This window comes from Podarcis tiliguerta, assembly GCF_965153285.1.
Source record: "Podarcis tiliguerta genome assembly, chromosome: 6".
Classification (NCBI taxonomy): domain Eukaryota; kingdom Metazoa; phylum Chordata; class Lepidosauria; order Squamata; family Lacertidae; genus Podarcis; species Podarcis tiliguerta.
This window is the reverse complement of record NC_139539.1, coordinates 79,365,336-79,388,692: the sequence shown is the minus strand read 5'-3', so window position 1 is coordinate 79,388,692 and position 23,357 is coordinate 79,365,336. Positions and strand designations below refer to the sequence as shown.

At 42.6% G+C, this 23,357-nt stretch overlaps 2 protein-coding genes across 17 annotated transcripts in view; one reads left to right on the top strand and one right to left on the bottom strand.

The window, feature by feature from the left end:
- LHX9 (LIM homeobox 9) overlaps positions 1 to 7,368 on the top strand; it is a 37,630-nt gene extending 30,262 nt beyond the window's left edge. For 2 of the 3 annotated variants that reach the window (XM_083445370.1, XM_083445369.1), the window contains exon 5: positions 370 to 1,460. In XM_083445370.1, coding sequence (XP_083301496.1) covers positions 370 to 627 — 258 coding nt within the window. In that variant the 3' untranslated portion in view covers positions 628 to 1,460. Of the gene's footprint in view, positions 1 to 369; positions 1,461 to 6,667 lie in introns of those variants that run through there. The other variant, XM_083445371.1, reaches the window with a different exon arrangement.
- The window catches only part of LOC310679760 (uncharacterized protein), a 111,930-nt gene that overhangs the window by 44,518 nt on the left and 44,055 nt on the right, over positions 1 to 23,357 (bottom strand). Inside the window, exon 6 of one of the 14 annotated variants that reach the window (XR_014512504.1) lies at positions 11,958 to 12,555. The exons of the other annotated variants lie outside the window; for them this stretch is intronic. The gene's annotated coding sequence lies outside the window, so the exon portion shown is untranslated. Of the gene's footprint in view, positions 1 to 11,957; positions 12,556 to 23,357 lie in introns of those variants that run through there. 14 annotated transcript variants of the gene reach the window in all.

Below are 23,357 nucleotides of genomic sequence, written 5' to 3'. Positions count from 1 at the left end.
GAAGGCGCCACAGCCGCCTCGGTAGTGCTGTGCCTGAAGGGATCATGCCCTAGGATCACCCACAACACACAGGGGCCTGAAGGCATTTCCCATAGGACAAGCTGGTATCAAAAGAGTTAACTGATGGGTGGAAAGCCTGGAAGAGAGGATTTGCTAATAATAATTACAAAAGGGCCACCGAAACACCCCTTAAAATGCATTAAGCTGCTACGAAAGAGAGAGAAACGGAGAGATTCCTGCAATGCAGGGGGTTGGACTTAGATGACCCTCGGGGGTCCCTTCCAACCCTACAATTCTATGATTTCTATGAAAACCATCAAAATCAAAAGGCAAACATTGGTAAAGAAATCAACTGGGATTGGTTTGCAGGTTTGGTTCCAAAACGCACGAGCCAAATTCAGAAGGAACCTTTTGCGGCAGGAGAATGGGGGTGTTGATAAAGCTGACGGCACGTCGCTTCCGGCCCCGCCCTCAGCAGACAGCGGCGCTCTCACTCCACCCGGCACTGCGACCACTTTAACAGACCTGACCAATCCCACTATCACTGTAGTCTCATCAGTGACCTCTAACTTGGACAGCCACGATTCCGGAAGCCCCTCACAAACTACCTTAACAAACCTTTTCTAACATTTGACTTTTAAAAAAAGAGAAATATTCTTACTTTTTTCTTCTTCTTCTTCTTTCTCCATTATTATTATAATTATATTATTAATAATATTATTTGCAAGACTTTTTTTTTTTTGAAAGAAAAACAAACCCACAAAATGTTTGGGGAAAACCAGCTTGGTCGGTAGCATCTGCAGCCACTTGGTAAATGAGTTTGCAGTAACAGACTTCTGTTCTACAACTACGTATTCTTTGTCTCTAAATTGTCTTTGGAATTTTTTTTTAAACCACTGCCTAATTAAAGGGAAACTATTGAATCATTCTATTAAGTGCCTCTTAAAATTGTATGTTCCTTATTTCCAGATTTTTTTTTTTTATGGGGGTGGGTGAATGGTTACCATGGAAGTCAGAAAATTGTGTTATTTAAAAAAAAGGCATGGATTGTTATCCTCAAGCTTATTCTTAAAGAACATATAAACATGTCAGAAATTCCTGTCGGTCAAATAAGGTTGAGGTGTTTTGGTGCCTGAGAAAGAAAGTCTGGCAGTAAAGGTCAGCAAATTCAGCACCCCCAAATCTGCCACCTGAGGCAGTTGTTCCCTTCTGCCACATAACAGGGCTAGGCCTCCCATTGACATCAGCTGAACATAATTCTATGTAAATGAGGATAGGTCACACCGTCCATTTAAAGCACATGCCTTTCCCCAGAGAATCCTGGAGATTGCAATTCATTAAAGGTGCTGGGAACTGTAGCTCTGTGAGAGGTAAATTACAGTTCCCAGGTTTCTTGCGGTGGTGGGGAACCGCGACTGTTACAGTGGTATAAATGTGCTTTCAATGTATGGTATGCACGTGGTCCATGGGGTCACGAAGAGTCGGACACGACTAAACAACAACAACAACATGCACGTGGTCCAACTTGCAGCCTTAAAAGCTGCCTCTGAATTGGAGATAGGGAACCTGTGGCCCTCCAGATGTTGTTTGGACTGCAGCTAGGGCTGATGGGAGTTGGAGTTCAACAATTCCGACTCCTTTACAAAAGTGCAGACAGGTAGCTCCTGTGATTAAAATAGATGTCAGGAGTATATACCTCTTAACAGTATGCAAGTCACAATGACATGTGTGACTGCTGAGCTTACGTCAGATATTCTCCTCTTTCCTCTTTGGTCCATGGTGGCTCACTTTTCCAACTCATTTGCCAGTTGTACCAGAGTGGTGGTGTGTGCTGACCTGCCAACCCGGCAGGCAGCTGACTGATGGTGCTGTCCAAAGAGAGCCACCAAAGGCGGAAGGGGAAAGTAGCTACTGCATAGGATGTGAACTGGGGTGCAGACAGATGACTAGGTACTAGAGAGTCAATACTCACAGAGAGTTCTTTCACCCTGAGGTCATCTCCATATTACTTGGAATAATGATTCCTTCCACCCCACCTCAGGTATAGGGGCATGATAAGAGATCTGGGTCTGCCTTCCCCCTCAAACATGGGGATATCAAGAATCCTGGAGGTAGGGCTGATTTGCAAGTAAACATGGGTCTCAACCCTTCAAACACCACCATCTGCACCTTGACTTGTAGATGGTCTGTGCTTTTAATATCCTGAGGTCAGTATGTCCTCACTCTGGCCTAGTCTTCTGTGGCCAGTCAGATTTTTTTAGTATAAAACACTGTGGCCATTTTCTATCAACACCAGTATATCACCACTGAAAGATTGTATGGGAACAACTTTAAGTTTTAGGTTCCTAATCCTCATTTTGTAGCAGGGGCAACTTAAGTGATGCCCTCCAGAGATTGATGGGACAGCATCAGCCACCATCAGTTGATGGGAGCTGGCTCCAAAAACATATATAGGTCACCAATGCTGGCTATTATTTTATGATCAGGACATTTAAATTTTGTTCCTTTTTATTTTCTATGCAGACAAAACCCTTGTAAGATTTTTGTTAATGCATAACAGTAGGGTTTTTTTTGGTTTTTTGTTTTGTTTAATTGAAGTTTGCACAGTTATTATCAGGCCTAATGTAGGTGAGTTAGGAAATCAGATGGGGAAAGTGTGTCCTGGGTAGGGTGGAGTATAAATCCAAGAAACTATGAAATCAAGTCTTCACATATTAGCGGTCACTGGTGGGAAGTCCTACAGACTTTCTTAGATGGATGGTTGGGTCCAGCTCAGGTCACTAGCTAGTGACTTGAAGGCCAGATCCAACTTCCCACTACCACATTTTCATCAAGAATTTGCAGAAAGTTTCCCTAGAAGGAAGTGACAATTTGTTTTCAGAAGTTGTGTCTGTGTGAGAAAGACTCCACAGTTCAATTATACAACTCTTTGGTATGTTTAAAACCCCAGCTGAGTTTACGTACTTCATAGCTGTGAAGTTCCTACTGCTTAGACAGCACCATCTTGACTTTCTTCTAACATACCCATTTTAGATGCAACCCCCCTGATTCTATGCACACTTGGGAATAATCCTAATTCAGATGAGTGGGATTTACTTCGGAGCCACATGAGCAAACTCCTAGGGGGCGGTGTGTGTCTTCGCCCCCCATAAAATATTTGAGGGGGCCACGCCCCCTAATTGATGGGCCATTCAAATGGTGTGTGTGCACTGTGGCATGTGATCAATTATTCTGGGCGGGGCTAATCTCCCCCTCCTCCCCAATATTTTATTCAAGTTGGCACCCCTGTTCGGAGCAAACAAATATCCGATCAAGATTTCATTGATTTAGAATGGAACAAGTAATTGGCACACTCCACACAAAACTAAACACTTTGGGTCCCATTGATTTCACCAAGAGAGTTAAATCTGTCTCCCATGGAGCTACTAGGAGTCTTCATTAGGTTTAGCTTTGGCTGGATCACGCCTAAAGAGTTTAAAATTGGAGGGCCAGTGAATAGAGCTTGCATCATCTGGGTAGCTTGAGGACAATATTACTTCATAGCAAGCCTGGGTATTATAAAAAGGGCTATAGTCCTCCATATGCTTGCTTTGGGCTAGTTCCATTGAAATGAATTAGATTGCTCTGGGTTAAGAGGCTTGGAGATGGCGGCTAAACAATTGAAGATTGAAATGTTTCTGAGCTGGGATTTTTCTCCTGCTGCTGAAATCCAGCATACATGAAACACTTTCAAGTCCTAATGGGACTGGCTGGAACATACCTGAGATCAGGGAGGAGGTACTGTTGGTTTTTCTTTTACAAAATCACAAACACAATTCTGGCTCGAGTGTTCCTACCCACTATTAAGGTAACAGATGGAAATAAGCAAAATATAATTTCTTAAGACGTTTAAAAGCTGATTCCAGTATCTTGTATTCATTGCTGTTTTGAGCATCCTTCTGATTTTTTTCCCATGAGATGGTGTCTGTCTGCCACGTTAATGTATTAACTTCAAAAGGCGCAAACCAGCAAATGTAAGACAGCAGCTGTATGCTTGCCTAGAAGTCAGCCCACTTGAACTTAGTGGAGCTTACTTCCAAGTAAACATGCATCAGACCTGGTTAAACAAGGCCCATTAAAATCATCAGAACTTCAGCTAGTTGTTACTAAGTTCTGTTCCGTGGCTTCCAAAGGAGCGAGAATCATGGCAAACCTTTGCTATACGGTGCCCTCTACAAATTTTCAGTTCATATCTCTATCTATGCGTGTGTATACTTGTATTTATATAATAAACACACTACCATGTACATTGATAGACACACTGGCTACATATCCAAGCATGTTGAACCCATTTAAATTAAAGGGCTCTGTGCTAAATCTAGCTTTTTCCCTTAAAAAATAATGTAGAAGAAGAGAAAATGCATTGGGGTTGGGGGGAACCCCTAGGGATTGAAAGCTGGCAATCATTGAAGCTGCCAAACTCAGAAGCCTTGTGGATGCATTGCTAATTGGAAATACCTTTCCTAGTTTACATTTGCAAGTGTTTGTTTTTATTTTATTTTTTTAATTTAAGCTAAAAGTCTGAATGGTCTGGGCAGTGGTGAATGTTCATTTGTATCCTTTATTCCAGTAACCCCCTAATTAGACACGGGAGACACTCCAGAACCAAACCAAAATCCGCCAAGAAGATATTGCTTTGGGTGGATTGTTAAGATTAACTTTTGCACAAGTACTTTGGATTTTACCCCTTCCTCCTCCTCCTCCTCCTCCTCCGAACCTCCCTTCAGTAGAACCTCCTTTTTCATTTAAAATTTTATTTTTTGGTATTAAAAAAAAGGAATTCTTTTTGTTGTTTTCTACTAATGCGTGGATACATACTGACACTTCACTGCCCACATTAAAGTGCATTATTGTAACTTTTGCTCAGGGTTTTTAGAAAATTAGCACAGAAAAGTAGCTTATTTTTTAAAAAAAAACAATGGAAGAGATGTTAACACTGTAACAGAGGAAAATGTGTCTTTGTCGTTATATATTTAGCAAGTGTGGTCATCATCTTCTAGAACGCTTAAGGCTTGCTGACCTGAAGCGTGTTTAGATGGAAGTAAGTTCAAATGACTTGAGTGGAATTTACTTCCAAGTTGATACATTTAGGATTGAGGTGCCAACCTTGGACGTTTCCTGTTTCTCTTACCTTATGGGCATTTACCACTAACCAGACCAAACAACCTTGGAGAGGCTGAGATCTTTATTAATACACTTTTACAGGTACAAAAAAAAATATTGATACTTATAAATTTTGTTCTTTGACAGAACAACTATATGGTACTATAGATCTACTTTATTAAGTAGACTAATTATAACTCAGTTCTACAATGTGCCTTATGCGATAACTTGGGAGTAAGCTTGTGGGGGAAAAAATCAGGATATATATGTGTTGTTTGTTAAATTAACTGTTTTAAGCCCTTTTGACACCTCACTAGTTTTGTACTGTTTTACCTCTTATTTCTGAAACTCTTTTTATGGTGTATATCCTGGTAGAGGGGACAAACATGTCATAGAAAGCAGTTGTGCACTCTTTCGGATATAGTTGATAAATTCAATAATCTTATATATTGAGCTTCGTGTTTCTAGTACAGTTAAGTGGTCTAGCAAACTTGTCCATGTTTCTTTGTTTTATTGAGAAATGCATTGTATAGAAACTATTTCCCCTAAATATTTATGGACCAAACAATTGTGATATATCCTATTAAATTTGTGTGAATAAACCATTTTGAATTGAAGGAGTTTTATTTACCATCAATTTTTGTCTTCATCTTTTTTTTTAATGGAGTCTTACCCATGGCAGTGTGTTGTGTTGCTTTTACTGTATGTGTGAGTGTGTGATGGTGGACACAGTAATCTTAGTGCTATATTAAAACAGGATTTATTTTTAAGTTTTTGCTTCCTAGTACATATCCATGATGAAATTTCAGAGGTTTTTATTTTTTATTTAAAAAAGAAAAGTAATGCCCCACTGATTTGATATTATAACCCTGTCTTAGGCTGCAATGCTAAACACAATGGCTTTGATGCAATGAACATTAGTTGTGCTTAAATCCAATTGAAATGAATTTGATAAAGTAGTTGCAACTAGCCTATGTCAAGTCCCATTGAAAGCAAATGCAACTAACTTTAAGTGGATTGGGTCAGTTGCTTGGAAGTTTATGTTTCATTGAAAATCAGTGGGACCTACTTCTAAGCTATTGTGGGGTACAATCCGAAATGTTAGTGAAAACAAAGCACTATTGAAATCAATGGACGCCATTGCATTTAGTGGGACTTAGGCTGCGTTCCTATACCCACTTACTTGGCAGTAAGCCCCACTAAACTCAATGGGGCTTACTTTTGAGTTAATGTGTATAGGATTATGTTGTAAATCACAAGCAACTCGTACTGGATTGTGGCCTTTTGTGTTTAGGGTCAGGTTGACCATGTTCTTTTAAAAGTAATATATATATATATATAAACCAAACCCCCAACCCCAGGCACTTTAGAAGCGGAAGTAATTGCATGAAAAATATAACTAATAATGATGATGAAATGCATCACAATTTAGTTGCTAGGTATATTGAGCACAATCTAAAAGTACAGACCCCTAAAAGCCAGGTTGCTCTGTAGTTTAATAAATTGTCACTATGATTTCTTTCAGGGAGAACAAATCTTGGGGCATTACAGCCAAACATCCCGACGTTTGAAAATTCCCTAAAGTATTAAAAGAAGGGGAAAGTTTGATCGGATATCCACTGCAGTGAAGACAAAGACAATATTAGGTTATGATAAACCATACATTTAAAATTTATTGAGCCAAAAATAATTTTTTAAAAAATAGACTCAATGTCATTTCCTGAATGTTAACACAACATATGTTATTTGACGGTGTCTAACTAAAAACCTGAAAGCTGTGTATGGCATCAGAGCAACCTGGCAGTACCACCCAGTCCAATATGAGAAGATTCTTCCTTTTTTAAAACAAACAAACACAATATTTAAAAGAACTCACAATTGTCAAGCAAAAATACCTGTAAAATAAAATCCAAAAATTGAAATTCATTCATCTTGCTTGCCAGTGTGTATTAGTCATATATGTTCAATGACATTTTGTAAATTCAGAGAAGAAAATTCTCACCAATTCAAGACAATAGGGATCAAGATTAGTATTCTGTTTTCTGACTTAAAAATAAATAAAATTAAAGCAATCTGCATGCACTTTTTCATCTGTCACCTAGAGTGTACTTTTTCTGTATGATGCATTTCGCTTTGATGTTTCTTGTACAGTAGTTTCATTAATAAATATTTTACTTGATGCAAACCTAGTTAACACAGACATAACTGTTGGAATTAATTTAAATTTAACAAAAATGGTGCAACAGTACATTTCCCTCCCACCGAAACAAAGGGTGTGGGAACCATTTTAGATAGCAAACGAAGGACGTTGCACAATGTAAAATGACTTCCTTGGAATTTTTTCCTGCTTTTCATTTTCTTCTCCCATTTTCTTCTTCACAACTGACATAGATAATGAATATCCATCATGAATTATGGGCATGATCCAGCCAACTTTCAGCTTGCATTTCGGCCATTGAAATCTATGGGACTGTAGAATGATTAATTTGGCTGGATTGTTCTCCAATGGCTTAAAAAAACCACACTTGATATAGTGGTGTAATTCTTCCTCCCAAATTTTGGAGCCAGCAAGATTTTCTAGCAGCCAGAGAGAGTTGTGGATGAGGAATACACCCTCGTTCCTTGCCAGTATTTAAGGTGGCAATGGCTAATGGATTTTTACCCTCCTGCTACATTATTTTATCCATCATTTTAGGAAGGCTAACATAATACAGTATATAACACCATTAAAGGTGTTAACCTAACGATCCCTAATAAGTTTACATGTTCACTATGCAATGAGGAAATTCACTTCACAATTTTTAAAATAATAATAATAGAAGACTTGATCTGTGCGCCATCCAACCCATAGCTGAATTTCAGCTATGAAGGTTAAAATGCTATTACTACTTCAGAAACGAAGGCCTTGAAATTGTTCAAAGGCAACCTCTCTTGCAAAAGATTTTTGGATAACTATATTCCTCTTAAGCTGTACATCCAAAGCATATGTTAATTTGTTTAACAGGCTTGCCAAAAAAGAAGAAGGAAAAAATAATCCCTTTTCATTCAAATGAAATTTTATTATATACAAATGAACCCTATGTAAACAATGTAACTTTTATGAATATGAACTGACATTAAAATATTTCGCTTATGTGTGTATGCTCAGCATTTTGAATGTTTTCCTAAGCTGCTTTGGTTTTCTGAAAGCCGGGGGGAAATTAAGAAAGAAAACTACGCCATTCCGAACAACATAGTACCAAATTTACAAAGAAATTACTTCAGTAATGTTCTGAACACCAGAAATAAGGTTGTGGCTTTTATAATAACAGTTCTCAGTTACCGGTGAACACTGTGGACCAACTTTTAAAAAATGCTTTCTGTTGAAAATGTGACTACTGTACTGTGATCTCAATTCAAATTAGTAGGGTGAAAAACATAGGTATATTGCACAATGTTTGGATTATTTTAGGCTGCAATCCTATACTCACATTTCCCAGGAGTGAGTGATCCACTGAATTTTTGAGAAGGTGTACATGGGACTGCCCTTTAAAAAAGAAACTCTGGATGTTATCTTGAGTGAATACAGATTGTAAGCTCCTTTGGGGCAGGGACCGTCCTTATATTAATGTGTATGATTATATGAACAATCCTGCACCAATTGTGCGCTTTCACACACCCCACATAATGGAGAAGAGAAGCCTGGCCGCACTTGTGTTTCCTACATATTCAAAAGAATCGAGCAAGGTGTGAAATTCAGAGCCAGGAAGGGAGCACCATCCTTTAAAGACCTTTAATCTTTTAAAGCAAAATGCAGGGGGAATGCCACCAAGGGAATGAGGAACTTTAAATTTCTGTCCACCTTGACTCCCCACACCCCGTTTTTAAAAGCTACACAAATACTCCCATGGTTTCCTCAAAGCAGTGGTTTTCAAGCCGTGTTCCTAAGAGTACTGGAGCTTCTGAGGGAATTTCTTGCTGAGAAAATCAACGGTGTTTAAACCTACCTGGCTTTAAAAAACATACTCCGTCACTGTCCGCTTTCCCCACAACACGTAGTCTGAGTTGAAGGGTATACTCTCAATTCACGGATTGGCTATGTGGGGTGAGGCCTACTAGGTTGGTTTGGGGTCGGTTCCAGGTCTGAGGGGGACTTAGGCCAACTGAATCCTGGTAGGCCTCTTCCTTGGTCAATGAGACCCTTCGGACTTATCTGGTAGCATCCCAAGGTCTCTGAGTATATCCAAAAGCTGAATTTCCCACAATGCCCCAGAGCTGAATTTCCCACAATGACCCAGAGCAAACTATGCCAGCTGCATTCTGGGAAACTGACTTGGCAGCTTGGCCCAGCAAGCCAATGCTGCTCTGAATGCTGGGCTGGATATTATTATTATTATTATTAAAATGGGGCTCTAGGGGGTCCACTCAGCAGTGGGCCCTGACGGCTGCCCAAAGCTGCCAGGATATGCCCCAGAATCCTTTGCAACACACAAGGAATCTGCTGTAGCTCAGCACACGGGTGGTCATGGCAAAAGTTCCTTCGGAAACGGGACACCTGAAAACACCCGCCCTAAAGGATGGAAGCGAACTCACAAAATGTGGATGAAAACAGAACGCATCGCAATCTCCCTCCCTGACCTTTCTGCACACTTGACACTCATAGCGTCGCGTGTCACAAAACGCCACAGTAGCAGGAGGCTCAAACAGCAGTTTGAGGGCCGAGAAGATGTGATATCTCTGAAATAGAAGCTATTTTTTAAAGGAAAGTTAGCTCGGTTGCTGGCTCTAGACTTGGAATGAGCAGAGTTCTGCTTGTGCTGGAGGAAGGGAGCAGCTTTGGGGGTTTATTTTATTTCTTTTTCTTTTTGGTCTGTTCCTCCACCTCCCTGTGGCCTCACAACAGCTGCTTCAAAGGGCTGGGGGACCCTCTCTGGCACAGTGGGGGGCAGTGGCTCTGTGGCCTGCAGGGGGAATCTGGAAAAAATGGGCTCCCCTCTTCTTCCAGTGGGGAGCTTCGGCTAGATTCCTCTAGAAAAAGAAGGAGCCCTTCCATTTGCCAAGTGGCAAGTCTGGAGCTAAGTGACAATTACATCAATTCAAAATGACCACCTGGGTCACTGAACACGCCCTACCATTTGTATTATTACTTAGTGTATCACCTAAAATGATGGAGGGCGGCATGGAAATTTTAACAACAACAACATCCAACTAGTTCCCCTCTCAGTTCTGTTTTCCACCTGTCAAGGAATCTGTCTTTCATCTCAGGATGGAGACAAATACCAGCTGGAATATATATATATATATATATATATATATATATATATATATATTATTATATATTATATATTATATATATATATATATATATATATGTGGCACTTTAATTTTCAGTTCCTTCTCTAATAATCCCTGGCATGGAATTTGCCTTTTTCATGGCCCGGCATAAGCTGGGTTGACATATTATGAGTATGTATGTGATATTAAACCTTTTTTTTTTTTTTTTGCTCCAACAAGTGTCACTTTATACTGGTTTACATTGGATTTGCCATTTTCCCACTCATTCTCTCATTATGGTTGGCCTGAGAAAGGTATTGCTCTACCTTTTAGAATGTTTCTTACTGGCCAGAATACATACCTTTGCTTTTTGTTCTCCTTTTACTCATGCTGATTCCTGGTGTGTAAACCTCTATTGAGTTGAGTAGAACTAATTGGGAATTCTATATGCTAATTTGGAAGAATTTGAGATCTACCCTGTTGCATTAAGGCCTGCCTAAATGTTATGCCTGAAAGCAGGCTTGCAGAGATCATGCAGTACAGTAGCTATGAAAATCTCAGTCCAAACATAAATTCACTAGGTAGCACTCATTCCCCATTTGTAAGCAGAAATTAAAACTACCACTGCTGCCTATTTTAGAAAGGTGCTTCCTGAACCAAAAACCTAACTCCTGAGGCCTCCTGCTCTCTCTCACACACAGAGTTTTACAGAATCTGTTTTCTGCAGTGTGCTCATGATACAGTTAAATCACATGATTTCCTGGGAACAGTAGTTTCTTAAAGGCGCTGGGAATTGTAGCTCTGAAAGAGGTAAACGACAGTGGCCAGAATTCTTTTGGGAGGGGAAGTCATGTGTTTTAAACACATGGTGTGTGTCCTATCATATGCTAGCACTGTCCCTAATTCGCATGGGGAATCTGTGCTTTCTGGTATCTGGAATCTGTGCTCCAGTATTGACCCTCCTTTGTTTTCTAAGAAGTTGAGGGTGAGTTTCAAAAATATTGAGATGCACTACGGTTCTACAGGTGTTTTTCCACCCCCATTCTAGTGTGCATGCATTAGATAAGGATCTCATAATCAAATACACGCGCATACACGCAGAAATGCCAGTTTATGGATTACCTTTCACCCAGCCCCAGATGCCTGTCCCAGGTACTGAAGGTTGCTGAATGTGTTTGAAATGAAGCTGTTCTGTAACCACCAGATGAATTGTGAGTGTAAGCTGGCTGGTCTTTTTACTTGCACATCTGCTTTGGGAGTCTGCGCAGGGCAGGCTTTTGCTCAGTAAGTTAATACCAGCAGAGAAGAGGTGGTCTTCACGACAGCGGAGGAGGATTGTTCAGGCAGCTATCAGTGGAATTCTGAAAACTCAAGATACTGAACAGTGGAGTATTGCTGCTAAATGAAATTTTGGAGGATTTGCAGCACACTCGCGTTTATGGAAAAGGTAAGATTTGAAGAAGCAAAGACAATGGAGGGATTTTCTGAAATAAGACATATTATGAAAGGCTGAAAGGGAATAATCTTTCATCAGCATCATTGTCGATTTATTAACAGCCTTCTAAACACCTGTTTCAATGTACACTAAAGATAATTGAAAACAGTTAAAACACAAAAACAGCCAAGGCAAAACCATACAAAACAGGCCCTCGTGGAAAATACCCATTTATCCAGCTTGGAAAACCTGTCAGGAAAAAATGCCTTCAGTTGTTTTCGTAAAATGCAGCTAGTGGGCACCTGCTGACAGGAATGCTATTCCATAGATCAGGGGCAGCCACAGTGAATGCCCTGCTCTGAGTTACTGCAAGGTGGGTTTCTGAGATCTTTGAAACCTGTAGGCGATACTCTCCCACAGACTGCAGCTATCTACTGGATATGTAAGAGATAAGGTAGTCTCTCACTTAACCTAGTCCAGAGCTGTATAGAGAGCCTTATATGTTAGTATCGACACCCTGAACTTAGCCCGGTAGCAGATTTGCAGCCAGTGCAAATCCTGAAAACAGAGTGTTTGCACACAGAGCACATTGCAGGAACACAACTTGTGAGGTTTCTAATCCACGGGCAACCGGGGTCAAACAATCCCAAGCCAGGAATGGTGGTAGTTGTCTGTTCTCACAGGATTCTGCATCTCCAGTGAAAGAGTTGGATCCAGGAACATGCCTGGATATACAGTTTCCAAAAAAGAGAGAGGAAGAAATCAATAGGGCTCAGGAGGTTGAAGTAATATGTGAAAACTATACGACGACAGCTGTTATGTTGGCTATGATGGGATGCATCCTAACTGTAAGAAGAAGTTAGACAGTGGAATACATACCCTCCACCATTTCTCTGATGAAAATAGGTAAGTCCTGTTCCATAACAACAACAACAACAGCCCCAGCCACTCTAGGTTGCTTCCAACATATATAAAAACATAAAAAAACATAAAAAACTTCCCTAAACAGAGCTGCCTTCAGATGTCTTCTAAAGGTTGTATAGTTACTTACTGTATCTCCTTGGCTCGGAGGTCGCATGACTCCATACCCTCCAAGATTTCTCTGATGAAAATAGAGACATCCTAAGGAAAAGTGGGACATTCCTGGATCAAACCAGAAACCAGGATGGCTTCTGTAAATCCAGGACTGTCCCTGGAAAATAGGGACACTGGAGGGTCTGTGGAATATGGTAGGCAGGTAAGTTTTAGCTTTGCACCTTCAATAATACGAAGAAAATGAAGTGCAAATAAGCAAGTTTGCCCTGTGTTCATGGTTCTCTGTATTGGTTCTCTGCATTGAGACTGGGCTGAAGTTAACATCCGCAGCAGGTGGAGATGCATGGGCCCCAAAATAAGAGCTTACAAAGAGCCTTGCTGGATCTGGCTAAAGATCCAGAATTCTGTTCTCACAGTGACCTGCAAGCAGGAGAGGAGTGCAACCCTGTGTGAGGACGCTCAGTGCTTTGCACTGTAGCACAAAACCAGGAAACACATACAGGTAGTTTCTAGGCATTCTCCCCTCATGCCGCTACAATTGTCCGAGGAAGAAAAGTGAGGACACGTTCACTAGCCCTGCCCCTCAGTTGGATGCTCATTGGCCATGAGCGCCCTCTGGCTTGTGTGGAAGACCTAGGAGAAAGGTCTAGGCCAGGAGGGAGCCAGCTCTCATAAATAGGCTCCCTGTGGGATTTAGGATCGTGATTGTACTAGGGTTGCAATATGTCCAGAATTTCTTGTGTTCTGAATTTTACTTCTAGAAATATGGCAACCCTAGATTGTATTACCATATCAACTCGGTCGTGAATGTGGGTTTTCCCCCCATCCCCAAACAACATGCCCAGATATATATGCGCGCGCACACACACACACACATATAAATTCATTGTTATTTCATTAGAATTGACTGGGTAACATCTTCTACATATGTAATTTATGTTTCAAAATAGAGGTGGATTTTTTAAAAAAATCAAAAACCTTCACTTTCTATCCATACACGTGGAGCAAGACAGGTAAAAAAGGGGGAGAGGGTTTATTAATTTGCAATAAATAAGTTTTTTTTCTGGACCACAGTCCGTAAATAATGATAATCTGAAAGCAACAATTATAATTATCAACATGATTTCCTAAGAACTCAGTGAATAACTTATTTACATTATGAACATATAGTGGATTTACAGCAGTTTAAATGCGTTGTTTCCCCACCAAAGAATTTGTGCTGAGAAATCTTTGCCACTGTTCCCAAACAAGCCATTGTTTCCATACAGGAAGTCTAAGGATTCCCTGGAGTCAAGGGATGAACTAGTACATGGGTCACCAACCTATAGCCCAGGGGACTTGTTTATTGGGCCCATGGCGACCCCCACCACCTGCTCTTACCGGCGCGGCACGGGGACCCACTTCCAGGTTGGAGGAGCACCGGAAATAGCTTGTGTGCATGCGCACAGGCCTCCTCCTACCCGGATGTGCACCAGAAATAGCATGTGTGTGCGCATACGGGGGCGCGGTCCCCTGTCCGCCGCACAATCGTCGCTGGAGACACCAGCCCAAGGCAAGGAAAGCTTGGAGACACCTGAACTAGTATTATGAACTTAGCTTAGGCCACCCAGCCTACAGGAAGAAAATGGAATAGCACAGTCCAAAATTGGCCAATATGATTGGTTAGCAATGTTGAAGCCTCTAGCTTGGTCAGACATGATACACAGAAGTCTAGCCTTGTGTCCTTGCCTGGTTCCGCATGCTGCACTTCAGCAAGCATCCAGCCCTTAACTCTCCCTGCACCCATCAGCATTTTTGCTCCCATAGCCTACCAAATCATTGACTTCCAGTACAGACACCCACAGCCCCAGCCTGATTTTGACAAGCGGGACATGCTGGCACATCCAAAATGGCAAAATTGTGAGTAAGATGTCCTCCCTCCGAACCGCTGAGCTCTCGCATCGTTCACGAACGTTAAAACTGACTTCGGAAATCTTCCAGCTCCACATACAGAGCAGGAATCGTATGATTGCTATTTCCTGGTACAGCTCCTGTGCCAGATAACTTACTCAGCTATAGAGCATTGATGAGCAATTACAGGCTTTTTGCTTGACGCAGCCTTCTCCAAACACATAACCTTATATACATATTTCCCAGGCTTGCCATCAGATACTCAGAACACACTCATTCTAATTGAAGTCATTCAAACGGAAATAAAACCTCCATACACAGTGTAATAGAAGTTGTAATTTTAACGTTAGACATTTCCTTTTTGCTTTACAGGAAAGCAGTGCTAAAAAGCTTAGATGTTTTGAACAAAAACACTTGCATTTGTATAGGGTTACATTTCTTTCTTTTTTTCTTTTTTACAACAGAATAGAAAATATGCATGCCGGAAATATTTGTCGGCTGCTTTTTCTTTATTTCATGTCTGATGCACCACACCTATCGCGGGCCCTTGAACTCATTCTTACATTGGCAAGGGAGCATTTGTCAGCACTGGTTAAAATGACCACTCAACTCTTGAAAAAGCAGAGTTAAGGTGCATTCAGGAGGACAGTCTTTCCCGAATTACTCCATATGCCCATTTTTTGGCAGTGCTGCTTTGCTTATTTGCCAGCCATTCTTGTGCCTTCCTGCGTACTGGCAAACATGCTGGAAGGCGAAGTTGGACTTTGAGTTATGGGCAGGGAAGGGGGACTTTATTTGCTTTGTGTTTTAATGCAAACATATGTAATCCACCCTTCCCAAATCAATACATGAACCAAAACATAGCTATCCTTCTTTAGTGAGTTCAGGCTGGGCTGCACTGGCACACGTGACTGCATCCTTCAGCATACTCCTCAAGTGTCCTGATTTCCCCAGGACATCCCAGACTTACAGAAGCCATCCTGGCTTCTGATTGGATCCCAAGCTGGTGCTTGCAGTGACTTATACGAGACCAGCTGACTTGTACGAGAGCATGGCACCAAAAGACGTGCCTATGATGTATCCCAGATGAACAAGTCACAGAGAAAGATGAAACGAGCACAGGGCTGCTATCAGATTTGGGGATTACTCCCTCTTGAGTGTCAGACTTGGGTAAAATTCAACATCGAACCCAATGTGACTTCCAGGAAGCCACCAGGTAAGTCCAGTTGCTGTAGTGACAGGAAGGAACAGAGCAAAGCAGTGCTGAAGTTACAGGACAAAGGGTAGGGGAGACCTTCCTGCCATCCACAACAATCACATGCCCGTTCTCCTTTGGTGGTGCCAACTAAGCACCCCCTCCCCTATTTTTTTCTTGTTTGTTTCAGCTGGACAATTTTAGGAAGGAAAACCCTCAAGTGTCTTTCTCATTAACAGTCAAGATTCTAAAAGATATAGACAGAAGGGATTGGCAACAGAGAGACAGCACACGATCACCTCCGATATTTCCTTACGTATTTGCAGACACAGCTAGCTCAATGCAGTCTCTGGAAGCTGAGGCTTGGGTACTATGCTCCATGATGGGAGGGCACTATTTGCTGCTTCACCTCAGGTAAGAAAACAACATGCGGCTACTCCTGCTTCCCAAGCCATTTTAGCCAGGCCATGGCTCTCTCATAGCCTTCTAAACACTGCACCTCAGGGAGTCATCACAAAAAAATGGGGCAGTTCACACCCCTTGTCCTCTTTTAATTCAAGCACAGGAGTTCAGGGTTCCTAGACATTGAATATATATTCCTGGGGAAACTCAGGCCTGGGAGGCTATATGTGTCCTTGCAGCCCTCTCTCTGGCTCTTGAAACTCCTCCCAGGCCACTCCCCCTCTCTCCAGGCCACTCCCCCCACACCCTAGGCCACACCCTCTTTGATTATTTTTGCCTTGAACTCTGATAATGCCTGCACAGAGGATAGAGAGGGGTGTGTGAGTCTGTGTAGAAATTCACCCACTTTTGCTTTTGCCCACCACAAGCGTGTGGCCCTCAGAAGGTTGCCGAGAAAGGGAATATGGCTCTTGAGTTGGCAAAGTCTATAGGAGGAGGATGGTGCATCTTGCAGTGCCAAAGTGCTGGGTTCAAGAAGGAAAAACAAGCATGACCACAGACCATCTTTAGATCAGGAACTTTGCGATCACTATATCAAACACAGCAGTTTAAGGGTCTTCTCCTTCAGCATAACAGCTTTGAATGAAACTTTCACACAATGAAGCTTAAAGAGAAACAGAGCAGTCCTCTTTGGGTGCGTCGCCTGACCACGCATAGGTGTGCAGGAGGCCAAGGGTTTGCACCTGAGGACTTCCGACAACATTCCTGTGTTTAGCAGCCCTCCTCTCATGACCCTGAAGGCTGGAAGTGAGTGGTGGAGCCAGCATACCCAAGGACACCGAAGTGTGGTTGGTGTGGATATTTTTTTACTATTACCTGGTTAGGTTGAATTCTTTACGTGGTGGATGCAGAGGAATTGTGGGGGGAACCACCAATGGAAGAAGGGAGTGGTGGTAGGATGATGATCAGATGAAGAAGAGAGAGAAGACTGGGAAGATGAGGTGTCAAAAATTGAAGAGCTAACAGGGTTTAGTGAGCTGGGAGAGTCTGTGGGAGAGAGAAGTCCAGAATCAGAGGCACAAGCCAGTTCTGCAGAATGCACAAAAAAGTATACAATTCTAACAAAAGAGACACAAAACTTTTGATTCCTGAGTAGGCAGGGAGGGAGGCCAAGAGGGAGATGAGCCAGGCTGCTGAAGAGTCATGGGTGTCTCCCCCTGCTGCTGCGACAAACTCCCCTCTCCCCCTTGTCTCCCAGAACCAGAAGAGGCATAAAAAGGGCGGAGCAGTGATAGTGTGATGGCCTGGGATTCAGACTCCGAGGCTGAACCTGAGGAATCCCAGCCTGCACAGGAGTCCCCGCCTCCACAACCAGCTAAGCCGGGGCTGGGGCTTGAGCCTGAAGGGTCCTCACCTGTGCTGGATCCTCAGGTGCAGGCACCAGCTAAGTCTGCTCTGGCTCTGGCTCCTGAGGTGATTGCCTGCAGGTGCTCCACTCTCAGCCCCGTCAGGGGAAGCTGAGGTTGCCTCTGGGTCCGGTAACCCTCCAGCCTCTCCTGAGCTGCAGAGGCTCAGGGCAGAGAGGTGGAGGGAACTGGTGGAGGCCAGGAGAGGCGAGTCACCTGTGGACCGGGGCCGCCCTATGCCTCGGGGCAGATAAAAGCCAGCCAGCCCCAGTTCCAGGTTGCGGGAGCAACATTGTGGGTAGCCTGTTCCTGCCTGCACCCTGTCCTGCTCTTCTGCCAGAGCTCCTGACCTCACCCGACTCCCTGCCTTGGATCCAGCTTCAGCTTTGATGGACAGCCTCCATACCGCACCCTTGACCTTGGACTGGACTCGGACCTCGCCGCATGGTTAACCCTCAGGACCAGCACAGATAAGCTGCATGCAGATGCAGTATCTGATTGCTTGGGGAAAGCCCTGGTGAGAAGGAAACTTATCGACAGCTGTAGGGAGGAGGGTACTTTCATGGGGACGTATTGGAGATGAGCCACTGTGCTCATTAGGCCTAACACTCAGCCAAGTTCTGCAAATATGTGCTTTTGCTAATAGTTAACTCCAGCTCTGAATGTGTGATTTACTGCTGGATCGCTCTTTGACAGGTGGGCTCGTATGGGGACATAGGAAGCTGCTTTATACTTAAGTCAAACTAGTATAGCTCAGAGTTGTCCACACTGTCCGGTGGTGACTCTCCAAGTTTTCAGGCAGGAGGCATTCCCAGTCCCACCTGGAGATAATGGGGATTGAACCTGCTACTTCTGAATGCAAAGCTATGGTTCTTTCTCCAAAGTAAACCAGCTTTCATTCTATCATAAAAGTTACCTGGGTGCTCCACTCCCCCCAGAATAATCTCTCCCTCCCTCCCCACACCCCCATTCAGGAAAGGCTTTGATGTGTTTGTTGCTTATAGCATTCTTTGCTATGCTAACATTTTCTTTGTTGCCTGCTCAAAGCATGTTTTCTCTCAAAGACAAATGACATGTTGTTTTCTAAATGTCAAGCCAGCCCATAAGATAGCTGAGCCTCACAATATTGTACTGAGTTGCTGGGATGTGTGTGTGTGTGTGTGTGTGTGTGTGTGTTAAGCTGTACGCCTGAGTCCCTTCTAATTCCTGGATCTAGCAAGGATTCATTTGTTGGAATAGCCAGGCCAGCTTCTTGGTAATGGCCCCCTAAGTATGGGTTGAATTATGGTGCTGGAGGAGACTCTTGAGAGTCCTATGGACTGCAAGAAGATCAATCCTATCCAGTCTTAAGTAAATCAGCCCTGAGTGCTCACTGGAAGGACAGTTCGTGAAGCTGAGGCTCCAATACTTTGGCCACCTCATGAAAAGAGAAGACTCCCTGGAAAAGACCCTGAAGTTGGGAAAGATGGAGGGCACAAGGAGAAGGGGAGGACAGAGGATGAGATGGTTGGACAGTGTTCTCGAAGCTACCAGCATGAGTTTGAACAAATTGCGGGAGGCAGTGGAAGACAGAAGTGCCTGGCATGCTCTGGTCCATGGGGTCACGAAGAGTCGGACATGACTAAACGACTAAACAACAACAAGTATGGGTTGTTAGCATGACAAAGGAAATTGCTCTGCGCCAGGGGGCAATTGGTGGGCCTCCCTCCCTCAACTGACTGGTACTTCTAGCTGGGCTAGAAGCAGGCTGCAGGGAGAAGCCTGAGAGGGAGAGTCATGCTTGATTTCTGCTTGAATCCAAGGCTGAGGCCATGGGAGAAGCAGGACCCTATGCTGTGAGTCCCTCCATCATAGGCTCAGGTTGTAGATATGTGTAAATATAACATATATCATAAAGACCCCACAGTTTCATTCAGAGGAAAACCAAACCCTGGATAAGTGCCTGTACCCCTGGAATCTTGCACCACTCTAAAATTGTGGTGGTGTGCAAGAATATGTTAGAAGCTTTTAAAAAGAAATGGGACTGTCATAGTGAATAAAAGGAGTAAAGCATTTTTTTTCCTTTAAGGGAGCGTCCCTGGAAATGACACAAATGAGCGATATCACAATATGTGTAGCCAGGAGCTATATAGCTGAGTCAGCTTTATAGTTGTGGTATGAATAAGAAATTACGCCAGCATACCTGCTCTGGAGTCAGAAAAACGTGATGGTTTGTTCCGTTCTTGAGACGTTGTGCCAGTAAATTTTTTCATACATCAAATTTGTAAAGTAAGCAGGAATGTTATATGCATCTTAACAGGTGCTGCCTAACACGTATCCGTCACCACAAGGTTGATGACAACACTGCAACAGCTATTGCTAAGAAATGTAACATGCCAAGGGAAATGCCAAGAGTCAAAGAGCAAGAGATCATTCTATGAGTTGGGCCTTCAAGAGGAATAGTTTACACCAGCGGTAGTGAATGTGGTGCCCTCCATATGTTTCTGAAGTACAGTTCCCACCATCCCTGGCTCATGAGTTCACAAGGGTATAAATATTTCCTAGGCCATGATTTCTGCAGTTGGCATAATTTGGTGGAGTACTCTGTGGAACAGAAATCCCACCTTGGCCAAGCTGCTGCTGCTGCTGCTGCTGCTGCTGCTGCTTCTTCTTCTTCTTCTTCTTCTTCTTCTTCTTCTTCTTCTTCTGATCTTAGGCTGGGATGAACAACAACAATAAAACACCCTCTTTGTCAAGTGAGTTCTGAGTATTACTTACTCCCATACAGGGGTGCCAACTTGAATAAAATATGGGGGGGGGGGGCCAAGTAAGCCCCACCCAGCATAATCAATCGCATAACACGGTCAAATATTTTATTGAGAGGGACAAAGACTCCTTGGCCTCTGGGAATTGACTCCTATGCTCCCATACTGGTAACTGGCCAGAGTGACCAGACTGATACAAGAATGGCTAACTGGTAAGCCTGTCTGTCAAAAGCTCACCATTCCCACTGAGCCACGAATGGAAAAAGCTGGTGAAGTTAAATATTTAAGCCTAGGCCCATCTGCCCCTGTGTCTACAGACAAGAGACCAGTAGCATTTCTTGAGGGAAGCAATGTAGTAGGTACCATCTATTCATGGGAATGAATGACAATAACATTTCGAAGGACAAACAATCCCTGTTTCTTACATGCCCCCTCCGTAGGATAGCACCTAGACTAGGGTGTAAAATATCTGCTGTGTGGTGATTGTCAGTTCATTCTGGATATAAAGTGTGGTTAGAATAATGCCTCTGTTGGTACACATGCCAGTAGCCGCATCGTTGCTCTCCTGTTCAACCTCAGAGCTGACATATGTCAGAGGAACAGCTACTGTTCTGTCTCTGACTAATAGGAAAGTGGTTCCTGGGGGAGCAGTTAAAGACAAAACCAAATCCTGTAAGGCCAATAATAGTCTTGTTCACAGAAATCTTATCTTTTCGGATCCCATTAACATTTTGTCACATCTCCCCACATGATCACAACACAAGCCCCACCTCCTGACCCCTCCTGACCCAAAGCATCTTTCCTTGTCTGCAAAGGCTTTTCTGTGGGATTGTGCCTCCCAACTCCCATGCCCAGAAAACTGCATGACTGAGATCCATGATCTACCTACAAGATATGTCGCTTCTGGGAGTGTCACGTTCTTGGAGCACACTAAGTGTATTGCATTGTACTATGGGAAATACAAAGCCTTTCTACAAGGAGTGCAGGATGGACTCCAGAATCTAGCCTTCAGAAAGTCTCATTTGAATAACAGCAAGCTTCTATCTCTTATTGGCTGGAAAAAATAGGCTTGAAAGATCCCCAGCTGAAATCTCAAAAGCTGGTGGCGTGTATGTCAAGATGTCAAGAGGTTATCCATGTGGCCTCAATAAAATGTATAGCTCTTTCTTCCCTTCCTCGCTACAAAAACCAGAACCAATTGTGCAAGGTAACAAAATACCTGGGGCAGTCTCATATTTTGAGCTAGAACTGAGAAAGGCTTGGTTTACTCTCTGTGCCGAATCCAAAAACCTAATGGGGGAGTGCTGGTGCTATGAGTCTTTCCACGTTATGCTTTGTCTCTCTATGTCTTATATGCTTTGCCTCTCTATATGTCTTATACCCCACTGTCTCCAGCAACCTCCATTCCAAGGAAGCCAAACCTGAGGCACACACTGGTAGCCCTTACTGCTTGGAGATTGTGGTGTGTGCAGAAATAATCGATAAAAATTGTTCAGTATAAGGGATCTTTGAAAATGTAGCTTTAATACAAAGGGTCTGGGAATTCAGGTTGAGAAGATCTGTATTTTTTAAAAAATAAAATCCTTGTGTTAATTATAACAGCCCTATGAAGTACCGTATTTTTTGCTCTATAAGATGCACCAGACCACAAGACGCACCTAGTTTTTGGAGGAGGAAAACAAGAAAAAAATTATTCTGAATCCCAGAAGCCAGAACAGCAAGAGGGATCGCTGTGCAGCGAAAGCAGCAATCCCTCTTGCTGTTCTGGCTTCTGGGATAGCTGCGCAGCCTGCATTTGCTCCATAAGACGCACACACATTTCCCCTTACTTTTTAGGAGGGAAAAAGTGAGTCTTATAGAGCAAAAAATATGGTAAATCACAAATATCCAGACTTGATTGCTAACATTTTGGTGTAAAAATGAAGTAATGCTGTCAGTTTCCTGAAGACTTTTCTTCTGGAGAAAAAGCAGGGAAATTTAAAATAAAAATAATTGGACATTTGACCTGTTTTTTAACAAGCAACATACTTCCCACATCAAACTATTGTTGTTGTTGTTAAAAATATTAAAGATTTCTTAGTTTACAAAAATAGGTGTGCTGTCTCTTTTTTCAAGTTGTGTTTTCTACAGATCAGTTTCATTTGTTGTGTTTCATTAGTGTTGCATACAGTATTAGGCTGGGAATAAAAGAGGGGGGAAGAGGGGGAGGGTGGGGTGGGGTGGTAATGGTACATCGAACTATTATTAGCATTTTTATATTTTTATTTTGCATTCTCCATTTAAATCTCTCTTACCTTGAGACTTTACTGTATTCCTGAGGGGTCTGATGTATTTATGAAGCACCAAAGCTCAGGGTTTGAGCCCATGAAGGAGGTCCCAGGCTCACCCCTTACCCTCTCCTGGAAGGTTTGCTTGGGGACCACATCCCTTGAGGACCACATCCAGTGAGTGTAGACAAAACTGCTTTAGATGGACCAAGGCTCTGACTTTGTATAAGACAGCCTTCTATAAATAACTACATTTCACATTGTTACAGCTTCATCCTAAGCATAAGGGTGATTTCTGAACCCTTTTCTGTGAGGGTATGCCGCTCTCAATTTTCATATTATCTCCTACTGAAATAACAAGTGACTCTTTGCACTGAGCAAAAATAACCAAGAAGAGGGATCAGTCAAGACATTAACTGCTTCTCTGGATTTTTTTTTTTAAACTAAACTAAACTGAAACAACAATTATTGCTAATAATAATTAGATGTAGGAAATATGTTGCTTGTCAAAATAACAGGTCAAATCTCCAATTACCCTTTTAAAAAAATCCACTGCTGGTTCTTAAGAAGAAGCCTTCTGAAAACTGA